This window comes from Cetorhinus maximus, chromosome 14, assembly GCF_964194155.1.
Source record: "Cetorhinus maximus chromosome 14, sCetMax3.hap1.1, whole genome shotgun sequence".
In the NCBI taxonomy this organism is placed as follows: domain Eukaryota; kingdom Metazoa; phylum Chordata; class Chondrichthyes; order Lamniformes; family Cetorhinidae; genus Cetorhinus; species Cetorhinus maximus.
In genome coordinates, this window is record NC_135892.1 from 86,972,230 (window position 1) to 86,997,584 (window position 25,355).

At 41.0% G+C, this 25,355-nt stretch overlaps 1 protein-coding gene across 2 annotated transcripts; it reads left to right on the forward strand.

The window, feature by feature from the left end:
• Positions 1-16,909: 16,909 nt before the first annotated feature.
• six2a (SIX homeobox 2a) lies at positions 16,910-21,457 on the forward strand. 2 transcript variants are annotated; one of them, XM_078557180.1, is made up of 3 exons: positions 16,910-16,957; positions 18,558-19,391; positions 20,408-21,457. In XM_078557180.1, exons 2-3 carry the CDS (start codon positions 18,826-18,828, stop codon positions 20,736-20,738), a joined length of 897 nt encoding a protein of 298 aa, XP_078413306.1. In that variant the 5' UTR covers positions 16,910-16,957; positions 18,558-18,825; the 3' UTR covers positions 20,739-21,457. The 2 variants fall into 2 exon arrangements, with proteins under 2 accessions (XP_078413306.1, XP_078413307.1); XM_078557181.1 differs by lacking the exon at positions 16,910-16,957 and having other exon boundaries at positions 18,501-19,385.
• The last annotated feature ends 3,898 nt before the right edge of the window (positions 21,458-25,355 follow it).

A 25,355-nucleotide genomic window follows, 5' to 3' on the forward strand; every position in this document is an offset into this window, starting at 1 on the left:
CCCCACCTGCAACCATGGATCTCCAGGAGCTATAGAGCTCCTGGAGATCCAACTACGTAGGGTGGAGTGAGACTGCTGCACTGTGGGGAGGGGAAAGTGGAAGTCTCGGTAGGCACAATAAATGGATTGAAGAAATGTCCTGTGAAGCCAGAAATCAGAAGCAAAAGGCGGAATTGCATGTGCCCACTGGAGTCAGGCGTGCTTGGCTGCATGAGCAGGCAATATGGCGAGAAGGCCAAAAACCGGCTTTGCGACATTGTGAAACCAGTTTGCAATCACCCGCTCTGCCCATCAATGGCAGGCTGTGTTTTCCGCCATCAGACATCAGAAATTTCATTGTAATACATCTGCATATCATTATAGGCCCAGCTAATTGGAATCATTTCCCCCACGCTGGATCATCTGAGCACATCGGAGGGAAAACACGCCGATGCAGAACACATCTTGACAACTGTGACGTGCAGAAATCGGGACTTACCGTCAAGGCTTTGCTCACATCGCAGACATAGGAGGAACAGAAAATGCTGGAGCCGGACAACAATGGGATCATGGAGGAATGTCCATCTCATGCTGGGTGGATTCTCATGGACTGTGAAGCAATCACAGAAGGTAGAAAGTCATCGTTGAGGGTCTGCTCGGTGTTTGGCCATGGTCTGCAGTGGATGATCATCGAGCGGGTGGAGAGGAAGGTCCAGCTGTATTTGGGAGAGGAAGATCTACCCGGGGGTGGGAGAGGAAGGTCTAGCTTCGACTGGGAGAGGAAGGTATGTTGGGGGAGTATGACGTTGGGAGGGGAGGAACAAAGGTGTCAGGGTGGGGTGAAGTTGGGAGAGGGGAATGAAAGTGTCAGGGGGAGTGGGGTTGAGAGGGGGGAACAAAGGTGTCGGGGGGTTGATGTTAGAGGGGGGTGAACAAAGGTATCAAAGGGGAATATGGCAACTGGGGAGATAAGTGTAGGCGGGGGGAAGGAGTAAGGGAAGGAGACCAGAGAGAGGAAGAGTCCAGGGGGAGGAAGGAGCCTGGACAAGAGAAATCCAGGAGGAGGAAGGAATCCGGGGGGGAGGATAGAGTCCGGAGAGGAGAAGGAGTAAGGCTGGAGGGTGAAGGAAGGGTGGAGGAAGGAGTCAGGAAGGGGGAAGTACTAAGTGGGGGAGGAGTCTGGGAGGGAAGGAGTCCGTGGGAGGGAAGGAGTCCGGGAGGGGGGGGGGGGGGGGGTGGAAGAGTCCGGGGGGAGGAGTTCCAAGGGGGAAAGAAGTCCAGAGGGGGGGATGTCCAGGTGAATGTGCAAGGGAGGGGTCTGTGGAGTCGATGATTGCCTCCTGGGGTCATGTGGAGGGAATGGTGAGAATGACCGAGAGCACAGTGAGGCAGTAGGGTGGGAGGGTGAGGGTGTGACAGTATCAGTAGAAGGGACAGCGAGAGTGGTTGGTGGGGACTGTGAGGCAGACATGGACCCTGGGGGTTGGGAAGGAGGAGCTCGGAGAGGTCAATGTGGATGGGGGTGGGATTTTCAGGAAGGTAGGGAACGTGCATGTTCACCTGGACATCCTGGAAAGAAAAGGGCTCGGGTTGGTAGGTGACAAGTGGGAGGTGGAAGGTGATACCAGGGCGGTCGACCGTGATGGGGGAAAGGAAATGGGTGACTGGGGGAGGGGAAAGGATGGGGGACCTCAAGAAAAACTGTAACACTGCCATGATTGCTAAATCAAAAGTGAAACGACACTCGTGGTGGGCAAGAACAGGGGTTGCATGGAAGTGTGATCAGTGCGTGGGCAGAGTTGCAGGTCAGCTCAGATGGACAATTGAAAGCAAACCCCAGCAAACAGCATTGAAAATATCCATGTGCGTGGGAGAGTGCTTGCACGAGGCTCCGAAAGGCCCTGCCACACACAACCTCTCCCTCCAGAATCACTCGTGGGCCAGAACTGCCAGTTGGGGCAAGGGGGTTGGGGGGGAGTGGGGGGAGGGTGGAGGGGGTGGTGGGGGGGCGGGGGGGCGGTGGTGGGGGGATGCAGGTGGCTGACTCACGAAGCCTGTAAATGAAGCTGAAAGACACCATTACACATTATTCAGAGAAAGTGAATATATTTTCAGATTGTAAAGTGACAAAATTTGTTCTCTCGTGCAACCGACTGTGATAGGAATTTCTTAACTTTTCTACATCTTAGACTTCTAGGTGCTGCCCTGACATCCTCAGCAGGTGTAGAGACAGCCTGTGCAATGGTTGCCACTGTTGCCTCTGATGACTTTGGTGTGGGTCCTCTGGAGAGCTGAGGCCCTGGGGGCCCCAGCGTGCTTTGGCTGTCCTCCTCTGGGCCAGCTGCTCCTCTGCAGTGACAGAGGACGAGGTTAAGGGGGGTCACAGGCAAAGGGGCCTTGGAGGGGGAGGATAGTCACTGAGATTCCTGAGTGGACCACCCAGGGGTGTCCAGCTGCCGCTCCTCCTCCCATTGGGTGCCTAGGGGCCCCAGCCCGATTCCTTGAGAGGAAGGAGCACTTGGAGGGATGTTGAGGTGCCCTGTTTCCCTCTCGTATTGCTACTGCAGGAACTCACCCATGGCTACCGCACTCGAATGCAGGTCTGCGCAAATCTCCGCATTCTGCTGGACAAGGGTCTCCATGGCATCCGCCATCCTTCCCATGGAGACCTCCAGGTGCGCACATGTGGGCACCACTTCATCAGAGAGCAGGTGGACGCACTCCTCCAACTTGCATGTCACTGTGTTGAGGGCTTTCAACAGCTCTCTGTGATGTTCCCCCGCCTTCTGCTGACTCTCCACAATTAGTTGGAAGGCTGACTCCAGAGGCTCATCATCTCACTCGAGCCTCACGGATGCCTCCTCCCCAGCAGTCCTCCGAGTGCAGGGGAGCTGAGCTGATTGTGAGCGCGAGCCTGCTCTAGATCTAGGTCCCACTGAGATGTGTGTCTCTGCGCTGGTGGAGGATGTGGGTAAGCACTGTGTTGGGTCTTCCAGGCTGCTTGTTCCCAGCTCTTCAATGGAGGAGGTGTACTCTTGGCTGGAGTTGAGGACATGGATGGAGCTGAGGGACAGGCTGGCTGAGGGTGTCAGTCGCTTGGCAGAGCTCCCCGTGAATCAAAGTAAAGATCATTAGTGCATGGCAGCAGAGTCAAAAGCATGGGGGAGAGCACTCACATTTGAAATGAGAGAGGGATGATGTGGTGCAGGATCACATGGGTGTTCTGCCGCCGACCTCACTGTCGCCGCAGGCAGAGACCACATCCTCACCAGTCAGCGCGATGGCACATTCCTCAATGTGAGTGAGGGGCCTAATGTCTGCCACTCCACACCCATTCTGGGACCTCTCCCTGCTGATTTGAGCTAGTTTCTCCTGCATGGAAACATGGAGAGAGTGATAGCAGGACATATGGCACTGCATGGAATGTTTGTTTGGTGACCGGGGCCATGGATGGGATGAGGATGCGAGCTCGAGAGGATATCAGCCTGATGGAGTTGTGAGGGTATGTGTGAGAGTTAGTGGTGTTGTCCCTTGAACTGTGAGATCCCTGTGGATGTGTGATGGGGGAGTTGAGAGTGATGAGAAGACTGACTTACCCTGGCGGAACAGATGAGGCCATACAGCCTCTTGTGGCACTGGGTGGCTGTCCTCTTTTGCAGGGCTTTGGTGCTGACCACCGCTGCCACCGTGTCCCATGCTGGATTGGTGACCTTGCTTGCTGGTCTTCGCCCAGAGTTGGGGTAGAGGACATCACAGCAAACCTCAACAACATCCAAAGGGCACTCGAGGGGCACGACATTAAACCTGCAAGGTTGGGGGGCGGGGGGGGGGGGGGGGGGGGGGGGGGGGGGGGGGGCGCGGTGGGGGGTGCGCGTGGTTGTAGTCTTCTTGCCTTTTGGGGCCATGTCTTCTTTGCAGCAGTTCCAGGCTAGAAACACTGAGAGGTGTGTGGCCGGCTGCACTTTAAATATGGCCCCCAGCAAGAGGAAGCAGTGAGGTGATGGCGTGGCGGGTGAATGAGAGCCCGCCTGTCATCGAAACAGTGTGCTTCCCTGGAGTGCATAAATAATGTGGTGGGATTGGGATGGTACGGCATGAAAAGCCGCCATTGTGGCCGGGAGGAAAACGTTGTTTTTCCCGCCCTCTCCCACACATAGCGCAAATCTGGGATGATTCCACCCAAAGTTTGGGAACACTTCAAGACTGCTGAACTCCTTTCTTCACCCTGAAGCTGATGTCATGGGGAATACCTATGCCTGTTTTATACCAATTTAAGTTACCCAGACTGCACTAGTGGTGTAAAAGCAGAAATCCTTGTCCATCCCACCACCAGGTGTTTGGTGCATGGATTCAAATCAGCCTATGGAGCTTGTGCAAAAAATTCAGTAAAATAGCATGGAAGCAGAGGTTTAGGGCCTTTTAAGACCTATCCTGATATTTAAATTCAAGAATCGACTCATTTTATCTGTATTTTTCTTAAAAGATATTATTTATTTAGATGCCTAGGTTAACCTGCAATTGCCTAGACCTTTATCTCTGAAATTCCCTCCCTAAATTTCTCTGCCTCTCTACCACTCCCCCCCCCGCCCTTCTAGACACTCCTTAAAACCCAACTCTTTAACCAAGATTTTGGTTATCTGTCCTTATATCTCCTGATGTGGCTCAGTGTCAAATTGTATCCGATAATGCTCCTGAGAAGCGATTTGGGGCATTTTACTATTGTTAAAGACACTATGTAAATGCAGACTGTTGTTGTTAAAGCAACATGCAAGCACCACTTAGGGGGTATGCAACTTTCTTTGGAGGTATCTAACCCAATCAGGCTCCCAGAAAGTAGTAATGATACGTTAATAGCACTGGAAACTCCATGTTCTTTGAAATGTTGGTTTTATGTAAAACTGACAGCTAAAAGTTATTCTCAGAGCCAAGTTATCTTCCATGATAGTTAGGCAATACAAAATAATTAAACCAATCAAACTACAGAAGCTAATTGCCTGTAAAGTAAAATTGATTCAAAATATGCCGAGTGTTAAAGTATTGCTTTGATCTGGCCTGTCAAAGCTGGCCTAGAGTACATGATGTTGACCTTCCCTACCCTGCACTTCCCTTGCTTCCACTACTTGTTTTCACATCACTAGAGTGATACAAGTCTCTGGGCAGAAGCACATTCATGTCATGTCGAGTGAAGGCTCAGTTAAAAGATTTAGAAATGGACAGGAAGTCTCTGAAATCCTAAGGTTGAAGAAGACATAAGCATATGTATAGCTTGGAGAAAAAAAACTATACATTGCCTTTCATGACCTCAGGACATCCCAAAGCACTTTACAGCTAATGAAGTGCTTTTGAAATGTAGTCATGATTGGAATGTGGCAAGCATGGCAGCCAATTTGTGCACAGCAAACTCGCAAAACAGCAATGTAATAATGATCAGATAATCTGTTCTCTAGTGATGCTCACTAAGGCATGAATATTGACCGGAACATTAGGGAAACCTCCTCTGTTCATTTCTGAAAGTCGTATGAGATCTTTTACATCCACCTTAGATAGCTAACAGAACCTCAGTTTAACATTCTCATTCAAAAGATGACACTTCCAACAGTGCAGCACTCCCTCAGAACGCTATTGGAGTATGAGCCTAGAATCGGGCTTTAGCCCATAATCTTATAGTCCAGAGGCAAGAGAGCTACCAACTGAGCCACCACTTAATTCAAGAAACCACGAGTATTTAGGGCTGAGGAGGTGGGTGGGTGAGCAGGAGGGCAGCAGAAATAGGGACCAGATCCTGATGCTGCTGGGCTTTCTTGAATTTGAACCAGGCTTTCAAATTCTGATTGGGGTGGGGGTGGTGACATGGGGGGAGCAATAAGGGGAATGCAAAATTTCAGGAACAAACAGGCAATCCCAAGTTGATACCACTTTTCAGATATTACTTTACTCTGCTCAACTATCAGTGATTTCTTACCAACATATTAAGGTCCAAAGAATAAGAACTACAAACATGTGGATAAATGCTTCTCAACCCCAAGCTTCTGCTCCAAAAACCTAGCAATTAACCAAGTGTATTTATGCCTTTCCTTTAGAGATTCTCCTAGGTGCACTCATGAGGGCTTGCAGTTCCCCAGGAGTAAGGTTAAAATTCCAATTCTTAAGATTTTTTTTTGGTGTGAGCACATATATGAATGCATACATGAATGCTTACACACACTGGATGGAATTTTACGGCCCCATCACGGCTAGGACAGGGCCATAAAATGTGGTGAGACGTTCAAAAGTCCATTGACTTGACTTCGGCAGGACCTGGAAGATCCTACAGGCGAGAGAGGCCATAAAATTCTGTGCAATGAATTCTTCCATAGGAATTAACATTTCCAGATTCTTTCTTACCTGGTTGCCATTAACATAGGCTGTTGTGATGCACTGTGGATGGATTTTTACAGGAGCATAGTGAAAACCACAACTCCCATGATGTACCTTCCTTCCTTCCCGGTAGTCACAAATTTTTTGCATGAAAGTGGCAATTCCCGGAATCGGGTGAAAATTTGAAACTCAAGTCCCAGGCTCTGTATAAAAGGGTAGGTCTCTGCTGAGAAAACCTCTTGCAAGCCTTATTAAACATTAATAACTTGTTCAAGTGATAGCTTTAGTAGTCATTTGGTAGTGCAGAACTTGAGTATTGCTGAAAAAAGACATTTTTTTGCCGAAGCTTTTCATCTTGCACTCACCAGGACAATTCACAAGAAAAGCTTTAGTGTTTAGTGTTAGTTTTAGTATTTAGCTTCAGTGTTTTCTTTTCCAGAATTATGTTATTCATTTTAAATGTTTTCAACTGTATGCATGGACGCAGATGAAGATGAAAATAAGTAGCTAAGTTCAACTTGAAAAAGTATTTGATCAATGTAATTGATAGGTTAAGGGGAGCTGTTACTTTCCCTTGGACTGTCCCTTTTCTGGTACCTTTCCCTGGTACCTTTTGCTACATTTTGATTTGTTCACACTTAAGTCAGTTGAATGTTTCATTGCTAACAACAGATGAGTGAATATTTGACCCAACCAATGTTTGTTTTTTGATATGTGACACCTTGGATATGACACCGTGGTTGTGACACAATTGACGTCTGACCCATCTAACTAACTCCACACTCTCCGAGGTGGAGTTTGGGCAGGAGAATTTTAATTGGAAAGATAAATGACTCTCCCGGCTTTTCTCCCTAACGAAGGAGAAAGCTCGTTTGCCAGTCACATTTTCATAGTTTTGATTTTATGAGGAGCAGCACCGACTGGACAAAATAAACAGGAACTAGCTAGGGAAGACAACTGTGAGGGACGAGAACACTTTCCAGCTTTGTTGACGCCTCGGAAAGTAAAAACATCCACACTTCTGTTTTTGAAAGTAAACAAAAAGAAAGGGCATTTGATGTGTCAATCCTACTCACAGGTGCTGGAAGCAGTGGTGTTTTGAGCGCCACTTTTTTGCAGCGAAGTTGCTCCCCAGGAGTTTGCAGATGGTGGGGGCAGCACCGAGCGCGCGGACCAGGCCACCCTGGCGGGCGGGTCGCGCGCCCACCTCGCGCCGCCGCCGCCGCCGCCGCGCGCAACCCCCTGGCTGGGGACAGTGGCTGCAGAGCCCGTGACAACTGCAAGGGCTGTTGCAGTAAACGGGAATATTTTGTTTCTTAAAAGGGCAATGCAAAACTTTCTTTGGGGGGGGGGGGGGGGGGGTGGGGATGAACCCTAGCAAACAATCGGCATGGGGCACATTCCCTCGGATGAAAGCATTTTTTTTTAGTTTGTGGAGGGTGATGCAGACCAATTGGACTGAATTGTGACAACCCGTCGCATCGTCCGAGCTCTCATGTGGCAGAAGGAACCCGTGAAAACATCCTTAAAATTGTAAGTTTCGAAGGACATTCTAGTTACACCCTAATTTTCCATTTAAAAGATTGTGAGCAATCACAATCAGTGCCGTTGATGGAAATCTTAATTTTAGTTTCTCTTTAAAAAAAGACGCAGATGTCCTGCTCATGTAAACCTCTAGAATGTGGTGTGAAAGTTGACTTCTCTAAAGTGTACCGAAGAGAAGCGGCAATGTGCACCGTGATGTTGCACATGCTTAAATCAGTTTATCGTAACGCAATTTTGGTTTAAAATTCTAGCACGAGCTATATCTCTGTACAGCTTCTGCCTGCAGAAGCAAGAAAATAAAGATTATTGAAAAGCTGCCGAACAAGTTATCAGACTGATTTTTGGTAGCGCCACTTTTCCAGCTGTATCATTAATTATTGAGAACCTAATGTACTCAAGGAAATCACCCTGCAGCGCAAAATTCTTTAAAAGTTCATTCTTTTGGTATACTGCTAAAGGTTAGTCAGGCTTAAAATAATTAAACCACACTAGATGAAGCTGTCTAAACCTCATTATTCTGTGGGATATATAACAGACCTAATTCCTTATGCACGATTTTTTGGATTTACCTGCCCTTAGTGTGTCTGCTAATTGGAAGCCTGAAGATTGATAATGTAAATATAGTTTCATGCAATAATGGAGCTAAATGTTTATTATTTTGCTGAATGGAGGTTAGGTTAGGCCACTGCATGGCACATTGAATTAAGCAAAATCATGTGCACAGCTGGTGCTATTCAACCCTACAGAGTTGTAAATTTTAATTCCTTATTTTCATTTTCGAATAGTTGGTTGCTTATATGGCATTTAGTTATCTTTGGTTCAAGCCATTTGGGCAACATATCACCAATAAATCATTCAATTTATTTATAATATGTTAACTTACAATTGCTTCTCATATTATTACAATGGTTGGTGGTCAAGCAGAAAACAATTTATTCTTAGGGTTTGAAAAATATGTAATTGATTTCCTTTCAGTATCATGCAAAATATTATTTCTATGTGATGAGAATTTTATTTGTGAAATTGGAAACAAGTTTTTTTTTTAATTTCAGTGTGAGGTAGCATGCATGTAGCTGATATAGAAAAATATTTTGCCAAAACTTTATGTATTTTTGCCCAATACAGGTTCAAAATGACTGTCCTGAGTTTGATTAAGGTGGTGAGATCAGTTCTTCCTAGTGCAATTAAACATTTTACAACAATATTAGTTTACAAATATTAGAAGACTTCAATGAAGCGACCTTATGGGAAACACATTAGAAATATATGAATACACAAATCCACAACTAGACACATATAGTAAATTGCAAAAACCAAAATCAGAAGTGCACAAAATCAGCACAGCTTCAGCCTATTTGTTACATCAAAACACCAGTCATCCAACATACGTTAAATTAGTAAGATTTCAAATGTAAAGTAAACTTCTTACCAGTAAAGAGTATATGGTTTAAATTATTCAAAAAGAATATTAAAGATACAATTACAAACAATAGTAAATTGCCTTTTGGCAGGAATTGGATTTATAATCTTCAGTAAATATATTTCAAGCTGCAAACCGAATTCCAGATAGTGCACTGAAATAAAATACTGTACATAAAATAGTTTCTGCTTGGATTATGAAGATGGCTTGATATGCTGTCTCCAATTAAGTGTCAAAATGGCCTTACAGTATTTAAACAAAATACAATATAGGTAATCTCATCTGCTTAATGAGTTTATTTGTAATTCATGGCACTTGTGACCAATAATAATATATGAGCGTGCCCTCCTCATAAAGTACTCATCTTTCTGCTTAAAATAAACTTTCAGTGATTACTTGAGGACTAATGATCCACTGCTATCATGAGGTAGGTTTTGAGAGGATATTTAGAGTAATGCAAATGCGAAACTATTTAGTTAGGTTTTGGAATGAATCATAGAAGTTGTGGTTTTGACAAGATGTACGCTGCTTTTATTTTGATCCAACCTTCTAAAATAATTTTGCTTTTTTTAAAAAAAATTACTCACAGTTTTTATTTTCTTTGTAACTGTTCCTTCATTCTTCTGACCCAGCTGGCTGCATTTTCCTCAAAATCAGCTGGAGTTCTGTCACTGTAACAGAGGTTGCCTGTGGAGTTGGATTGGGCTGCACATGGGCAGGAATATGGCTGTTTAACTCATCTAATTTAAAACGTCTTTGGCAGGTCAGCATGAGTATTATTTTGCTAAAAAATGTTGTTGTTTATATATCTTTTTATGGTAGATTGTTAGTGGTAGCATAACAATATTACTTAGTCTGTTGCCAACATATGCAGATCAAGCACGCTGTTTCTTTAACAATACACATGTGTATATATACTGATTAATTAGGTATACTTAGCAGCACATTGTAGCCAAACTGGCTATTTATTGTTCATTAAAGATGGTTGATGTGGATTAAGATGCCATTTTTGGTTATATTAAAGTATGATGTGATTTAGTACTATATACATGTTTGAACCCAACCTTGGCAGTTTATTCCATTCTGGCACTACATTTAACCACTCATATATCACCTGTTATGAATGGCTAGATCCCAATGTTATTCTGTATGCTGAAAGAGAGGAAAATATAAACAACTTGTTTCTCTATCTTTATTTTTCCAGCTCCATTATTCTTTTCTTTCTACCATTGTTTTTTTTCCAAATTTTCAATTTGGGTTTCTTTTCTCTGTTTTTAACGGCCTATTTTTTAATTCTATTTTTAAAGACTACAGCAAACGCCTGTAATGACTTTATGAAAAGGTGATATATTGGCCATATTTCCCTCACCTCTCCCCGTACTCTTTTTAAAAATGGATTTTGCAAATATTTGTCTGCTTCTTTTTTTAAAAACGATCATGGATTCTGCTCCCATCATAGTCTCTAGCAGGGTTTGTCCTCACAAACCACTAGTTCAAAGTTTCCAAGCCCCTCCCCTTGCTTTTTTGATGAATTTATTTTGTTTGCTTTCTAACTACTAACTGAATGAACAATGAAAATATTTTTTCTATTTATCAAAAATAAAAAGAGAAATCTCTCTCTCCCTCTCTCTCTCTTTCTCTCAGGTTCCTCCAACTTTGGATTTCTTTAGTGTAGTCAAAGTATATAGTATACACATCACTCTTCTTTTGCTCAGACACACTCACACATTTCTTAAATGGTCTCCCTGTTTCTCCTTTTACATTTCTACTTCTATCTTGATTGCAGATTTTTGGCATTTCCCTGAGAGCTTACAGCAAAGAAATGCTGTGACAGCTACATCATGGAGTATATTTCCAATGTGAACAGGACGGGAGTCTGTTCAACAGAGACTGAGGCCTTTTCATCCCATTTATCAACTACTGAACTGCATTACAGAATTCTACTGGAATATAGCAATGCAGCAAGTACTTGACCAACACTGAACATCGTGTCATGAATTTTCGTCTAAACTACGTTCAGATTTTATGGTTTGCATCTTAAAAATTAAACTATAAAGTGAGCTCACTAGCATAGCCCATCATCTAAGTTTTAATGCTTTGTGCCATGTGTTGATTTCTTTATTTGTGGTAAGCCACAAAGTTCAATTATGTATCCTACAGACTCTGAGTCAAAATCAGCAAGGAGGCAGCAATGATTAATAAGTAATAAAAGTATGTGTTCAATGAAATTAAGTAAATAAGATGATTGCAAGGTAATTTGTGGGCCAGTTACATGTTATCTTGTTTATTCAGTGTCAATTGATTTGAATGCTGGTAGCTGATTGGTTCAGATTGTCCCCATTTATTAATTGGGGAGAACTGAGCACTCCTGATAATAAAATAATAATGACTTGATTGTGGCATGATATTAATGATTCAAAATGCTGCATAAGAAATTGATTTTTGATATTTTTAAAAATACACTGGGGAATCAGAATGTAAACATTTTGAGTTATTATTAGTAGGCCATAATGAATAGCTGGGAGTGATTGCTAGACATTGATTAAACTGATGAGTTCAGGTGATGTCATACCCCACAAGCACTCATTTATAACTGAACCCCAAGATGAAATTACTGCCCTTAAATCGAAGTATTATTATTTTACCTACAATCTACTCTGATGTTCATGGGGATTTGTTTTGGTTACTTCTGCTTCTTTTGCTGGTGACAATGTTATGATTAATGTCAACTTGCAGGATATTTTGTGTGGTTGATGCATCATGATGTTTTCACTCAATTCAGATGTAATCGCTACAGCATCAGTTCTGTCATTGATTACCACAAAATAATGTAGTCAGTATACATTATACAGCAATGAATGGATGTGTACATACTATATTTCCAGATATAAGTTAAAAAGCAAGACTGGTTGATTTGCACTCTGAGCTGATCTTTCAGTCATCTAGTCTGCCCTCCATTTCCCCCAACAGTAAACATGCTATTGCTTAAGGCTACTCAGTCTCTTAATGTGATGTCTTTAATTTTCAAACCTAGGTGGCCCTTTAGTTTTAGACCTTTTTTTTACATATTATTTTCTTGATATAGTTAAATATGATTTACTTAAGATTGGCTGGGACAGAATAAGATTATATTTCATAAATAGGAACCATTAACATCAATTTCAATTTTTTCCTAGCAAGCATAATCCAATATTTCTTCTGTTTTTTTTGCCTATTTGTTATGCTTTACTGAATGCCTTATTCTTATTTTCTCTTAATTGTAATTGACAAAAATGTGAGAATTAATCAAAACTCAGTTAAGCATAAACTGATAATAATATTTAACTAATAAAACTTGGTGTGATCAATAAGATATGCTTGAATCAGTACTTCACATTCCATCACACTTCATGCACAGCTGCTATATATTATTAAATATGGAATTAGTCCAATATAACAGCAAAACCAATAAATAAGAATGGCAATAATAATAGGTGAAACTGCTAGCCATTGAATGTTACAGAATGTGTCCTGTTTTAAATTGTTTTTGAAGAAATTATTATTTATTATAAATATACCTACTCAGTCTTTGATCTCTGAAAATAATATATAGGTTCCACTATCCTAAAGAAGTATACAGAAATTATTCTAAATGGTGCAAAATCATCATAAGTCATAACTTTAGAGAAAAATCAAGACATTCATAAAGCATAAGTTCAGATAATGTACTTACAAATATAGTTAGGAACAGTGCAAGATCACTCAAGCGGACTTAATGTGGGGTAATTTGATTGAACTGTACCCTAAAATGCAGAACAGGAAACGAGAAACCCATTTATGAACAAAATGGTATATTTTTAAGAAAATACTTTATTGATTTTCTTTAAATGGATAAGCAGATATTCCAGTATTTAGAAAGCTGATTTTAAAAGCAAACATAATCATGGAGAAAAATAACATGCCTTTGAAAAATATAATTTACTTATGCAAACCAGTGCAAGCATAAGGTGATACCTGTAAAACAAAATATGATGTTAAGGATATTTGCACACTTCATATTAAAGCTTAAACATTATACATTACAATCCACCAGCAAGTGACTTATGAATTGTTTTACATTTTATACAAATTTTACATTAATTAAAGGTTATAATTCTCTTTTGTTGTTTGTACAAATATGTAACGGCAGTTTCTTCAATTATGAAATTGCCTCTTTTGTTGTGTATTAGCTGGTCATTCAGCAAACCAAAAGCACAAAGAATGTTCATGTTTGTGATTACAAAGATATGCTGATAAAACAGAATAAACCAACAACACATATTAAAAAGGTCATCGTATTAATTTACAAAAGAAAACATCAATACAAAAACATAAAATGAAAATATAATTGCATCAGGTAGACCTTTTTGTGTTTCAGATTTATTGTGCTAGTTCCAAAGTCCAAAAGTCAAGTCATTGTATTCTGCCAATTGTTCAAACATGTTAAAATCAGCCATATGATGTTTTACTATTTATTAAACCATTCTCATGAATTATGTTTGTCTAAGTGTGCAATTCAATTAAACTTTTTATTTGATTCGTGTTTTGTAACATACTGTGCAGCTTCTCCTACACTTTCCATCGCACCCCACTCCACATAGCAACACAAAGGTTTCTTTTTCAAATAGCAGTGAACTGCCACAACCTTTATCCATTTTACTTATATTATGCAGCTAATCAAATGGTTTGTCACAGCATGAAATAAATAAAACGAATGTTAATTTTTTAACCTCTGTTGTTAAAAAAAAATTGACAGATTAACCTCTGTCCATCGTATTTTACAGTAATAAAACAGAAAATGCCTGAAATACTCAGCGGGTCAGGCAGCATCTGTGGGGGGAAAAATAGTTAACATTTCAGGTTAATGACCCTTTCATTAAGATGGACTTGGGTTGTATTTGAAATTTTCCATGATACGTCCTATGCACAATTGCAGAAAGTTACTGACAATTGTCACTGCATTCTGTTGGGTTTTAGTTCACTTCATGTATTTTAGTGTTATAAGACAATTAAAGGGAGAGTGAACGGAAATCTTGCATTTTATATAAAAGCAAAATACTGCGGATGCTGGAAACCTGAAACAAAAACAAAAATAGCTGGAAAAACTCAGCAGGTCTGACAGTATCTGTGGAGAGGAAGACATCAGTTAACGTTTCGAGTCCGTATGACTCTTCATCAGAACATGAGTCCTGCATTTTAGATCGTCATAGCGGAGTTTCACAATCGGAGGTCAGGCCGACAAGTTTCGGCCAGATCTGTAATATTGACAAATAAACCTGAACGTCCCCGAATTAGAATGATATATGTGTGGCTTCCTAAAAACGGCCCAGGTGTGATTGGGTTATTTAAAGAATCTCTTTTATTTTACAAAATAGAGCAAACAAGGGGTAACAAATATTCTTGATTACAAGCTAAGCAGCGCTTCATTAGTGGCGCTCAGCGCGTCAAATGACAGATTAGTGCTCGGAAGAAAGTTTCGCAAAGGATGATTTACTTAAAACATCTTTCAAATCAGAGCCGATTGTAGCAGAAACATTGGACGGTCAAATTTTCACATGCAGAATTTTGAACTTTCCATTTGCACGTCAGGTTGCATTTTTCTACCTGGCCTTTAATCCTGCCGAACAGACGGACAGTTTATAAGAATGGTACATGAGGATCAAGGTAAAAGTTAAATGGTGTATTTATTTGGAAAATAATTGACAGAAAACGGACCACTGACAGTGCAATTCCGCGAACAATTATAAGAATAATCGCAGGTCTTGTTTTAGCGTATCAAGGAACATTGGCAGTTTCATTAGTCGCATGTTAATCAAAGTTATAAAAATGTAAATATATTCAAGCCGCACATTAATAATTACATTAATGGAGAAAATAAGTACATCGTTTTGAATACTGTTTAAAATATTATTTTTGGTGAAATTGTGAAACATCGTCAAATGAAAATATGACACGACATAATAGATGTCATTTTCCAATAGCAATAGGAAGGCTCTTCTATCACATCAGTTTTCTTCGACATCTTGGAGCAATCAAGCAAATTAAGGCCGGTCGACCTACCAGCTTCTCGGGTTAGTAGTGGGAGGTTGTCAAAATACGGGGCAGCCATTAGTAGAAACGTGATATCCATTCATCAGCAAGTCTAATCACTGGTCAGACTCAGCCGAACCCTCAAGCTTTCCATTCTCAGATATGCAGCCCTGGCACGAAGGAGTTTACAAATATTGTCAAATTGATTCTTGTACCGTCATTCAGTCTGTCATTCGCTGCTGAGCCACCGAAGCTTTTCGTTGTATCTGATCGTTGTGCATTACCTACAATTTTGCTCTCCGCTAAAAGACGACGATTAACTTTGAATCATAATGAAATAGTAGTTTGGTAGGACGCCGATGAAAGTTTCCATGTTTTTAATAACTAACATTTTTTTTTCCCTTAAAAAAAAAACTACGGTGTTCCCTGAGCAATGATATTGAATCACGGGTTGTCATGTAAAATATATTTTGCGTTTTCTTTTTATTTCCAGGATTCAGTTTCTCAGTTTCTAATAACTAGGCATCTGATTTCTTTCTATCATCTCCGCCGATTTATTGTTAGTATTACTTGAATCTTTCGCTTTTCTCATTGCGGTGGCAATGGGCGAAACAAGCATCCCAGCGTATGGAGTGAATTAAGGTGAATATGCCTTAGTGTTGTTTTAAGATCCAAACTCACGATAAGCAAACCTAATTGGTATAAGTGACAGAGCTAATGCGGAAATAGCCGTATCGTTATTCTCTCTCGCTCTTTCCTTTTCTCCCTCTCTTCCGGATTAAAAAAAAATGTTGACTTCCATTATATTACAATTAATCTCGCATGAATAAAAACTTACACTTTAGCCGACTAAATCTATTGAACAATATATCTGCAGTATTGGTGTACATGTAATCATAAAGTACACGCAAATATTCTACAACTGCACTTGCCATAGAAGGGTGCTTCATTTGATTCAGTCCCCGAGTTTCCTGGAGTATTAGCGGAATTAATCTGCAGCATTGTCTATACAAAGGGGCGATCCACTTTAGCAGTATCCTAATTAATAACCACAGACCAGAAATGCTCCTTCTATGTAACAAAATTGCGCACAAGATATAGCTTGTGTTGACTAACGAAACACGTTACTAGTGAACTGAACATTTGAAACATAAAAATGCATGCTTTTGGAGATGAATAATAAGTTATCATATATTGTCAGATTAAAGCGCACAACCGCTCATTACTGGTAAATATAGTGGAGAGTTTCTGTAAAGCCTAAAAAAAACAGCTCCGTTAAATAATTTGGGATAAGAAGAAAGGAGTTTCCGAATTTAGTTAAGATAAATGAACAGGATGTGGCGGATCAGTTGAGAGTGAGGAAAAGCGTGGTGGAAACACACATTTGACACCCTACTCAGAAGTTAAATAAATATGGGCAATTAAGCTGTAACCTCAGCGTAAAATTTATTTGTTGTGCTCTCAGGACACAAAATAAATGTTATTTTTCAGTAATGGCTTAACTGTTTTAAATACTGGATTTGTGATGCAGGTTCGAATAAGATAGGGACAGTTTTAACCTGGTTGTATTGAAACTTTGAAGTCTCCGGATGACCAAAGCTCGCCAAGGTAGGGATGTGGATTAAATTGGCAACTCGTTAACATCTGTTTAAGTATTTGTTTTCCTGTGAACTCTTCTAAACAACTCAGCCTAGTTATTGAAGGGCGGGAAATGGAAGGTTTTCCAACTATTACTAAATAGCTGAGAATATTGCGAACGTTAGATAGCAACACACGTTCGCCTGGGAAATGTACAGGAGCTGCAGTGCAAGATTGAGACGCGGCGTTGAAAGTAAAGCTTGTCAGAATAAGGATCCATGCTTTGTTTTGTTAATTCGATAGGTACATTCTAGCCTTGTTTTGATCCAAAGTGTTGCTGACGCACACGTTGTTGGAAGAGCCATATAAAGAAGCACTTGGCCAATTCAATGTTCTGGTGTTTGCTGAAGTTTTGACTGGTTACCTCAGATTTGCAACATTGCTCCCGGCAAAGAGAAGCAGCTGTTTGCTTATCCCAACCACCGCCACCCACCGCCCCCCACCCGTAAAAAAACACACACACACGGCACACACCATCACTATCGCCATCCCTTCCTCCCCTTTTGTTATTAAATATCATGAAATTAAGACTTGTTAAGCCAAGGATTAGACACAAACGCTTAAAAAAAATAAGCTTTAAGATTACATTGATCAGTTCTGCTCTCTCATCTCCTTTCCCACCAAAAGATAATCACATAATATATTGCAAATTTCAGTTCTGAAAATGTCATGAACCATTTAACATTATGGTGCAAAGAATTCATCACGTTGCTGTGTAACTACAGTGTTAATAGTCATGCAAAAAGTTAGCTCTTGTCTAAATGTTTCATGCAGGTATTTGTAAACAAAATTGTGTCCCATCTTAAAACATCCTCGCAATGCTCCAACCAGTGATTAACACACATGGGTTCGCAGGGTGGGAATATTACACGTTATTTATTTAGTTACATGATTATAATTGCATATTTCTCCATAAAGTAATGAGGCGACGCCTTGGCAATGCCCGCTTTATTAATACAAGTAGTTTTGTCCAACCTCAATGGAATGAAAAATAGATTCTACCCTCGCCCTCCACCACCCATCCCACCCCACCACACCACGGTAACCCCCGGCAGAAAAGCATCGTGGGAGCTGTATTTCAACTAACAAAGTCAAAGTATTGCGGAGTACCGGAGATGTAACTACAGATACCAGAGCCCAACGCGATCAAATCCACGCGTTATTTCCAGATCACTGGCGCCACCCTTGTGTTCCTCTGCATCGTTGCTGCTAGAAAAAGCGCTCTCCTGTGCGGCTTACTGCGATGTCAATCATCGGAGAGGCTCCACGAGGTTCTTGTCAAAGCCGCTGAAACAAATAAATATTTAGCCAGGCCGCAACAGAACAATAATTGAAATAAGTGTAATAAGAGTATGAAAGCGCGGCTTGTTCTCCCTTTCGTCGATTCGATTGTCAAACTGGAATCCCATAACGTAGTGCAGTGTTACGAGGTAGGTCTGGGACAGGGCTGGAGCTGCAATCTGTTAGCTCAGCGAGGGAGACACCTCAAAGGGGATCGGGTTACTTTGAGTGACAGCGTCTCCATGGCAAATAATTTGACTAACTATTGTCTTATCCTCACTATCCGTAGGTCAGATAACCAACCAATCAAATTCTACATAATGACTATTCATGCCAACTTAGAATAATATTATTAAAAAACGAAGGGAGAGCACTGTGGACGTCTTCAAGTGCAGTATGTTGGGTGTTCTGTGAAAGAAAGAATATTTTTATGCGTCCACAACTAAAACGCACTGGTACAGACTGTAACCTTCAAACGAAGGGGAGGCACAGAGGAGAACAATTTTTTTCCATTAGGATCTGGATGTGTTTTTAGGCTATCTCAAGGCGGGGGAGATATGTCGATGCTTCCAACTTTTGGGTTTACTCAAGAGCAAGTGGCGTGTGTTTGCGAGGTCCTCCAGCAAGGAGGTAACATCGAGCGGCTCGGTCGCTTCCTGTGGTCACTACCTGCCTGTGAGCATCTGCATAAAAACGAGAGCGTCCTCAAAGCCAAGGCCGTGGTGTCTTTCCACCGGGGCAACTTCCGCGAACTCTACAAGATCCTGGAGAGCCACCAGTTCTCCCCACACAACCACCCAAAGCTGCAGCAGCTGTGGCTAAAGGCTCACTACATCGAAGCCGAAAAGCTGCGGGGGCGGCCGCTGGGGGCCGTGGGCAAGTACCGCGTCCGGCGCAAGTTCCCACTGCCGCGCTCGATCTGGGACGGCGAGGAGACCAGCTACTGCTTCAAGGAGAAATCGCGCAGCGTCCTGCGGGAATGGTACGCTCACAATCCATATCCTTCGCCCCGGGAGAAGAGGGAATTGGCCGAGGCCACCGGCCTCACCACCACACAGGTCAGCAACTGGTTCAAGAACAGGAGACAAAGGGACCGAGCCGCCGAAGCCAAGGAAAGGTACGAGTAAGTAAAAATAATATACTTTTTTTATTTCAATTGTTAAATGAAACCATTTCACTTATCTCGCTCGGTGCAAACTGCGGCTCTCTCTCCTCGTTTGCAGCAATCCGATCAATCCATGTACCTCATCCCATCAATTCAGGGGCCCGTCCACCGGCTGTTTTATTTTAAAGTGCGTTCCTTTCAAACTACGTGTTCCTTTTTTTTTGGGAAGAAAAGTACGATTGAACTGACAATAACCTCAGGAACCCGAAGCGGAGCGTAAGACTCTGCGCTTCTATGTCAAACTCCACACGGGTAGCGAATTGCGGAGAGGCAGAGGCTGCGGGAAGTTTTAATGTAACTTTCTTTTGCTTTGTAATTGTCACGAACCGTTAAGTGAGGGCGAAAAGATTACGAACTGTTTATACAGGATCGTCTTTCCGTCTCTGGCACATATATATTATATACACACATATATATATATAATATGTATGTATCTCGCCGTCTGGTACAGTAGCTTATCCACGAATAAGTTTTAAAAAATTAAACGGGTGTTCAGCGGCCCATCGCTGCCAGGCCGCGTGGATTTTCTTTTTATTTTAAAAGTAGTAAAACTTTGCAAGTGTTGGGTTTAGTGTTCAGCACCAGTTCCTTTGGAAGACTTTTTTAAAAATAAATAAGGGGACGGCTTAGAAATCTGAACTGTGCGAACTGCAAACTTTTCCAGTGCCCCCAAGCGTTATTCCGTCATTCAGTTACCAACTATTGTTAATAAATCAAAAAGGTTGAGGAGACTGACTTGAGATTTTAAGTTTATAACCCGTTCCTGGCGCCTCTTCCCTTGACACGCACGTAGTAGACATGGAGAATATTCTAACGCGAGTTTTTTTTTCCTAAATGTTCCCCGTGGTTGCACAGATTTGGTTCCTTGGTTCTTATTCGGCTTTAGCCTTTTTTTTTACACATTTGGTTTGATTTTTGTTCTCCCTCTCTCTCCCTCTCTCTCCTCCTCTCCCTCTCTCTTTCTGCCCGCGCAGAGAGAACAACGAGAACTCGAATTCCAACGTTACAGCCGGCGGCCACAACCAAATGAATCCTTCGATGAATGGGAACAAAAATATGTTGGCGAGCTCGGACGAGGAAAAGACTCCGTCTCAAACGCCGGATCACACGTCGAGTAGCCCGGCGCTGCTATTAGGATCCCTGGGCCAGAGCTCCAACACCAGCCTACAGCCTCTACACACCCTGGCCGCGCCCCCGGGTCCTAGCGCCGTTGCCGTGCCCAACTCAGATGTGATACACCACCACGCATTACAAGACTCCATGCTCAACCCCATGTCATCCAATTTAGTTGACCTTGGCTCGTAAAAAGAAAAAAAAAAAATCCTTTTATCTTCGAACAAATAAAGACACTCTCAAGATTATCCTTTATATATTTTACTTGACATTTAAGCGATGTACATAAAAAAAAACGTTAGTGGATATTTTGTCAACCATGGGAAGGAATGATGGATATAGCTATTCAAGTTTTAAGGTACTGTATTAGACCACATAAGAGATTGATGTAGCAAAGTCTTACGGTTTTATATAATGGAGGATGTTTTTGTTTAGACAGACAAGTTTTATTTTACTGGTCACAAAATCACGATCTCGAAGTATTGCTCCCAATTAAAACTACATCACACGCACATGCACACACACACATATACATATATATATATATATATCCAGGTTACAAGAGTGAGTAGGTTTGTAATCGCGTGAAAATGAGCATTTTAAGTTTTGATAAAATATGCTAAAAAATTTTAAAAACACGCTATAGGAAGATCATTTACATGTAGATGAAAATTGTACAGAAAGCTGGCTTTCCTGTAGTAGAATGCGTGGAACGTGTAATCACAGCTATATTGAACTGAAAAACTCCGTAAAAATATGTCATTTCTTCAAGCATTAAAAATTATCTCAGTCTACAAGAAGGAATACTCGCACGCTGCATAAGAATTGTTTTATTACTGTTTATATTACGTGACTACAATCTTTGGAGGGGAAATCCTGCTTATTTTATAATAAAAACAGAGCACAGCTAACTTCTGAAACGTTTGCTTTCTTCCCTCCCGCCCCTCCAAATAGTTAGCTGCAACTTAATTATATATTTTAATATCGACCTCAACACGGTTTTATATTTCACGATACTTAATTAACTGCTAGCATTTACTTGTAGTACAATGAATGGCAGCGCTTTCAGCTGTTGCGTTTACTGTAGCTACATGTTTCACTTTACTATCACACCGTAAGGTATATGTTAAATTTGTCACTGCATTTGTGTTAAGGCTCCAGGTAATTATTGTTAACCTAATTATGACGTAATTTTAATACTACACAAAGCGAGGTTGGCGAAAAAGTAAATGCCTAATGGGCCTTTAAAAATTATTGATTGCAGCTTACTTCAAATCAATGTCCAAAATGGGAAAACGAGCGACACAATCCGTTTACTAGTTAAGCCAGTAAGATATAAAACGCATTTAGTCTCCCCTCCTGAATGTCATCCGTCTACAAAGCAGATTTAATTCTATACAAAAATATGGATGGCTATTGTGACCCCAGTGTGTTTTGCATGATTGTTTTTATATTCATACAAAACAGTGTAGCTCATATCATTGTTTCTTTCTTAAATTACAAAACGGAAAAGGGGATAGGCTTAAAAGCTTAATGTGTGTTCCGTATACGGCGTTATTCCGGAATTGTCAGTGTCTGCTCAATTAAGTATATTGTGGACACACGTTCACTGACTGGGGTATGGCCAGACTCCATTTAATTTAATTTGAATCTTCTTGAAATGTAAGCCTTCTTTGCTATAACGTTATTCTCAAAGCCTCTTGCAATAACTTAAGTGGTGAATGTGATCATATTCACATTCACATGGGCCAAAACAAACTGGCTTCTCTTATTCTCTTATACTGGACATAAATTATGTTGAGCAACGTATGGTCGGTGATAACACTCAGCCAATTGCGAGTTATTGATGCAAGGCGTTATGTGCATCTTGCAAGCGGAGGGTTTTAAATTTAAGTTTAAAGTATTATAGTAAACAGTCTTTTCACTACAGTAAAATGCAATGGCAAAGGAAGCTAATTACATGTTTATATCTGCACTGGGCAAATAAAGCCTATACCAAATGTGACTCGTGGGATAAAAACTATAAAAGTTAGCATAAGTAACAACAGCCATTTGTTCTGAGACTCTTGCAATACATCACTTGAGGCTTCAGGTCGCTTGCGTCATTCTTTTATTTCGGTGTCCAGTGGCAATTGTATACCTATCTATCTGTCTGTCTATCTTTCTGCCTGTATGTCATGTCAGAAAGCCTATTCTAATAGTTCGGTGTTTTGACATATTTGAGCCCAAAAAGTCATTGCGTACTATCTTTACACTGTTTTAAAAAAATGTCTTTGTTGCTTCTGGTTATAAAGCAACATTATGATATAATATTCGAGGCATCCTCCATGCTACGATGCCGTTTAAATTTTACAGAGTATCTTTATTGTCTTTTATGAAACGCTGCATCATATTAAGATTCACGCGTTTGCCACTGATGACAGTAGTGTAACCCATTTGTTTCTGTGACGATTTTATCGGTAAATCGACTACTGCAATAAAATAAAAGACATGCGTTACAGAAAAGAAATGGTTACAGTGACGTAGTTACAGATAAGAACGGAGGGGGTTACGAGCGGGCTTGAAAAGGATATTACAACTTGAAAATCGACTGCTCTATATATCACATAACTGTAACCTAATACACAGGATATGGTTATAAAAGTTACCTCAAAATAGCAGACAAGGATGATGCCATTTATTAGACTAACCGTCGCCGTGCCTGGTAGCCTAAAGCCTAGGTTACTTTGCTGCTTGATTCTTGCTATGGTTCAGTAGAAGGTATTGCCGTTTTTAATATTTATATATTCGTTAACTGCCGAACACTGCGACTCCCATGCTGTCTTGCAACACGGGCAATGAAGCAACAAATTCATAAACATACAATGGTTCTGTGGTTAAGTAAACGTATTAAATTACCCCATCCTCTGCCTTCTGCGATGTTTGTTACTTCCAGTGCTGTTAGACTTTTAATTTTAAATCTGTACAATTTTGTGGAAAGGGACGTGAAGAGCGGAGGAAGCGTTGCCTTGATATTAAGAACGAGTCGTGTTTAATTGTGCGTGCTCATTCGGAAGTAATCATAGTTAAAGTTGTATCAGCGCACTGGCGCTCGCCATCTTTGACAGGCTTTGCGAAGTATATCAGAGCGTTCCCATGCATGCTAATACCTAGACTAATTTAGAATAACAATTACCTCAAAATAATAGCGTTTTACGCCACAGTCGAGATATATTTTTTTTGCTATTTTGCTATTATATGCTGTATTTTTTATATAAACACTTAACGTAGTTATTCTTTATCTAAAAAGTAAATGAACATAATGATGACTGAATATTAAACATAGTTCTCTCAGCAGTCCAATATATTTAACTGTTTCATCAATCCAATTATGATGTCGATCAATATTATAGAAAGCAGACGCCAAATGCAAGATAATTAGGATTCATTCTGATCTGAGGGTTTTTTGTTGTTGCTGTGTTTCAGGGTATTTTCCTGCGTAATTGTTCTAAATATATAAATATATTTAAAAACATGAATATCTGACGTGAATTTCATTTATTGTCAACTTACAACGAAGTTACACGATAGAACGCAGGGCGCTGAGAAAGTTAATGCATTTTTAATAGACTGACATTTATATCAATCAATTTGCTGAGTCTATCATAAAAGATGTATTATTACAGGGACAGAGCTTCTGATGAAAGACACCAATTATGCGTCGTAAGCAATTTGACGTATAATTGTAATGATTGCATATAACAAATAATAATTGCTTTCCACATTTTAGATAAACAAAATTTATTTCTTCGCGTGTTGATTAACAAGATGCTCATTTTCTGCAATTTCAAATTGAGTTTTGTCCGTCTAGTAACAAAGGAAAAAGGGTGTTGTAAATACTCCGAAGAAACAGCTTTTGTGAGTTATTTAATAACGCTTGAGCGTGCCAGTCAAATGTTAGAAAGCTACTCTGATTTTACTTCATGGGTCAAATTTAAAGAGCTAGAGAAGTAAGCATGCATGATTTAATAAGGAGTTGGCTACAAATTGTTTTCTCTTCTTACCCACTGCGGACGAAGAGAGAAGTACGTGCATTGACCGCTTGACAAGTGACACAGAAGTTAAAGCAACAGCAGTGTTGTGTGAGTGGGGGTGGGGGTGGTCACTGATTTAGTTAAACAGAATCGTGATTTGCAATACCCTGCATAACGTGAGGCTACAAAATAATTTATGTAAAATCGAAGGGGTTGGGTGGGGGTGGTGGGGAGACGCATGAGAGAAAAAAAAACTCTGCAGGCGCTGGAGGTCTAACAGTTTGTCAGACGTCTTCAGCATGGGAAGGAAGCAGGTCGTTTATTTGGAAATGCAGAATTTCTGTCCAAATTGACACTCAGCCACTTTGAAAAATGAACTCTAACAGCCAGGGCCCTCTATAGGTTTGCCCTGTTATTTGTTCACACATTTATTAGGAGATATGCCTTTTAGCTGATTTCTACTCAATATATGGGATTTTCTCAATTTCCACTGTGAAGTTTATACTCCACTGATGGTGCGTGACTGCGCTACATGAGTCGGATTCGCTTCTTTAAACATGCAGTGCTCTTTGACAATGTTGTCAAGCCTTCTTTAGGCCGACTTGCATATATCCTTCTAAAACAGCCCACTGTTTGGTTTAAGATTAATAAAAGAAAAGCCAGTTTGAAAAGGGCCACGATCAAATTATGTCTCTACAACAACAAAAACAAACCTCCCTGTTGCACGGCTTGTTTGCATTTCCAGAGGAGAAAGGGGTAAGTTTACAGGTGGACCATTAGGTTGCCGTATTCCCTT

Excerpts from the sequence above, each read along its gene's own strand:
- six2a (XM_078557180.1), top strand. The coding sequence starts at position 18,826 with ATGTCGATGCTTCCAACTTTTGGGTTTACTCAAGAGCAAGTGGCGTGT. Across the intron at positions 19,392-20,407 it reads GAAGCCAAGGAAAGGTACGA|AGAGAACAACGAGAACTCGA; the intron begins GTAAGTAAAAAT and ends CTGCCCGCGCAG.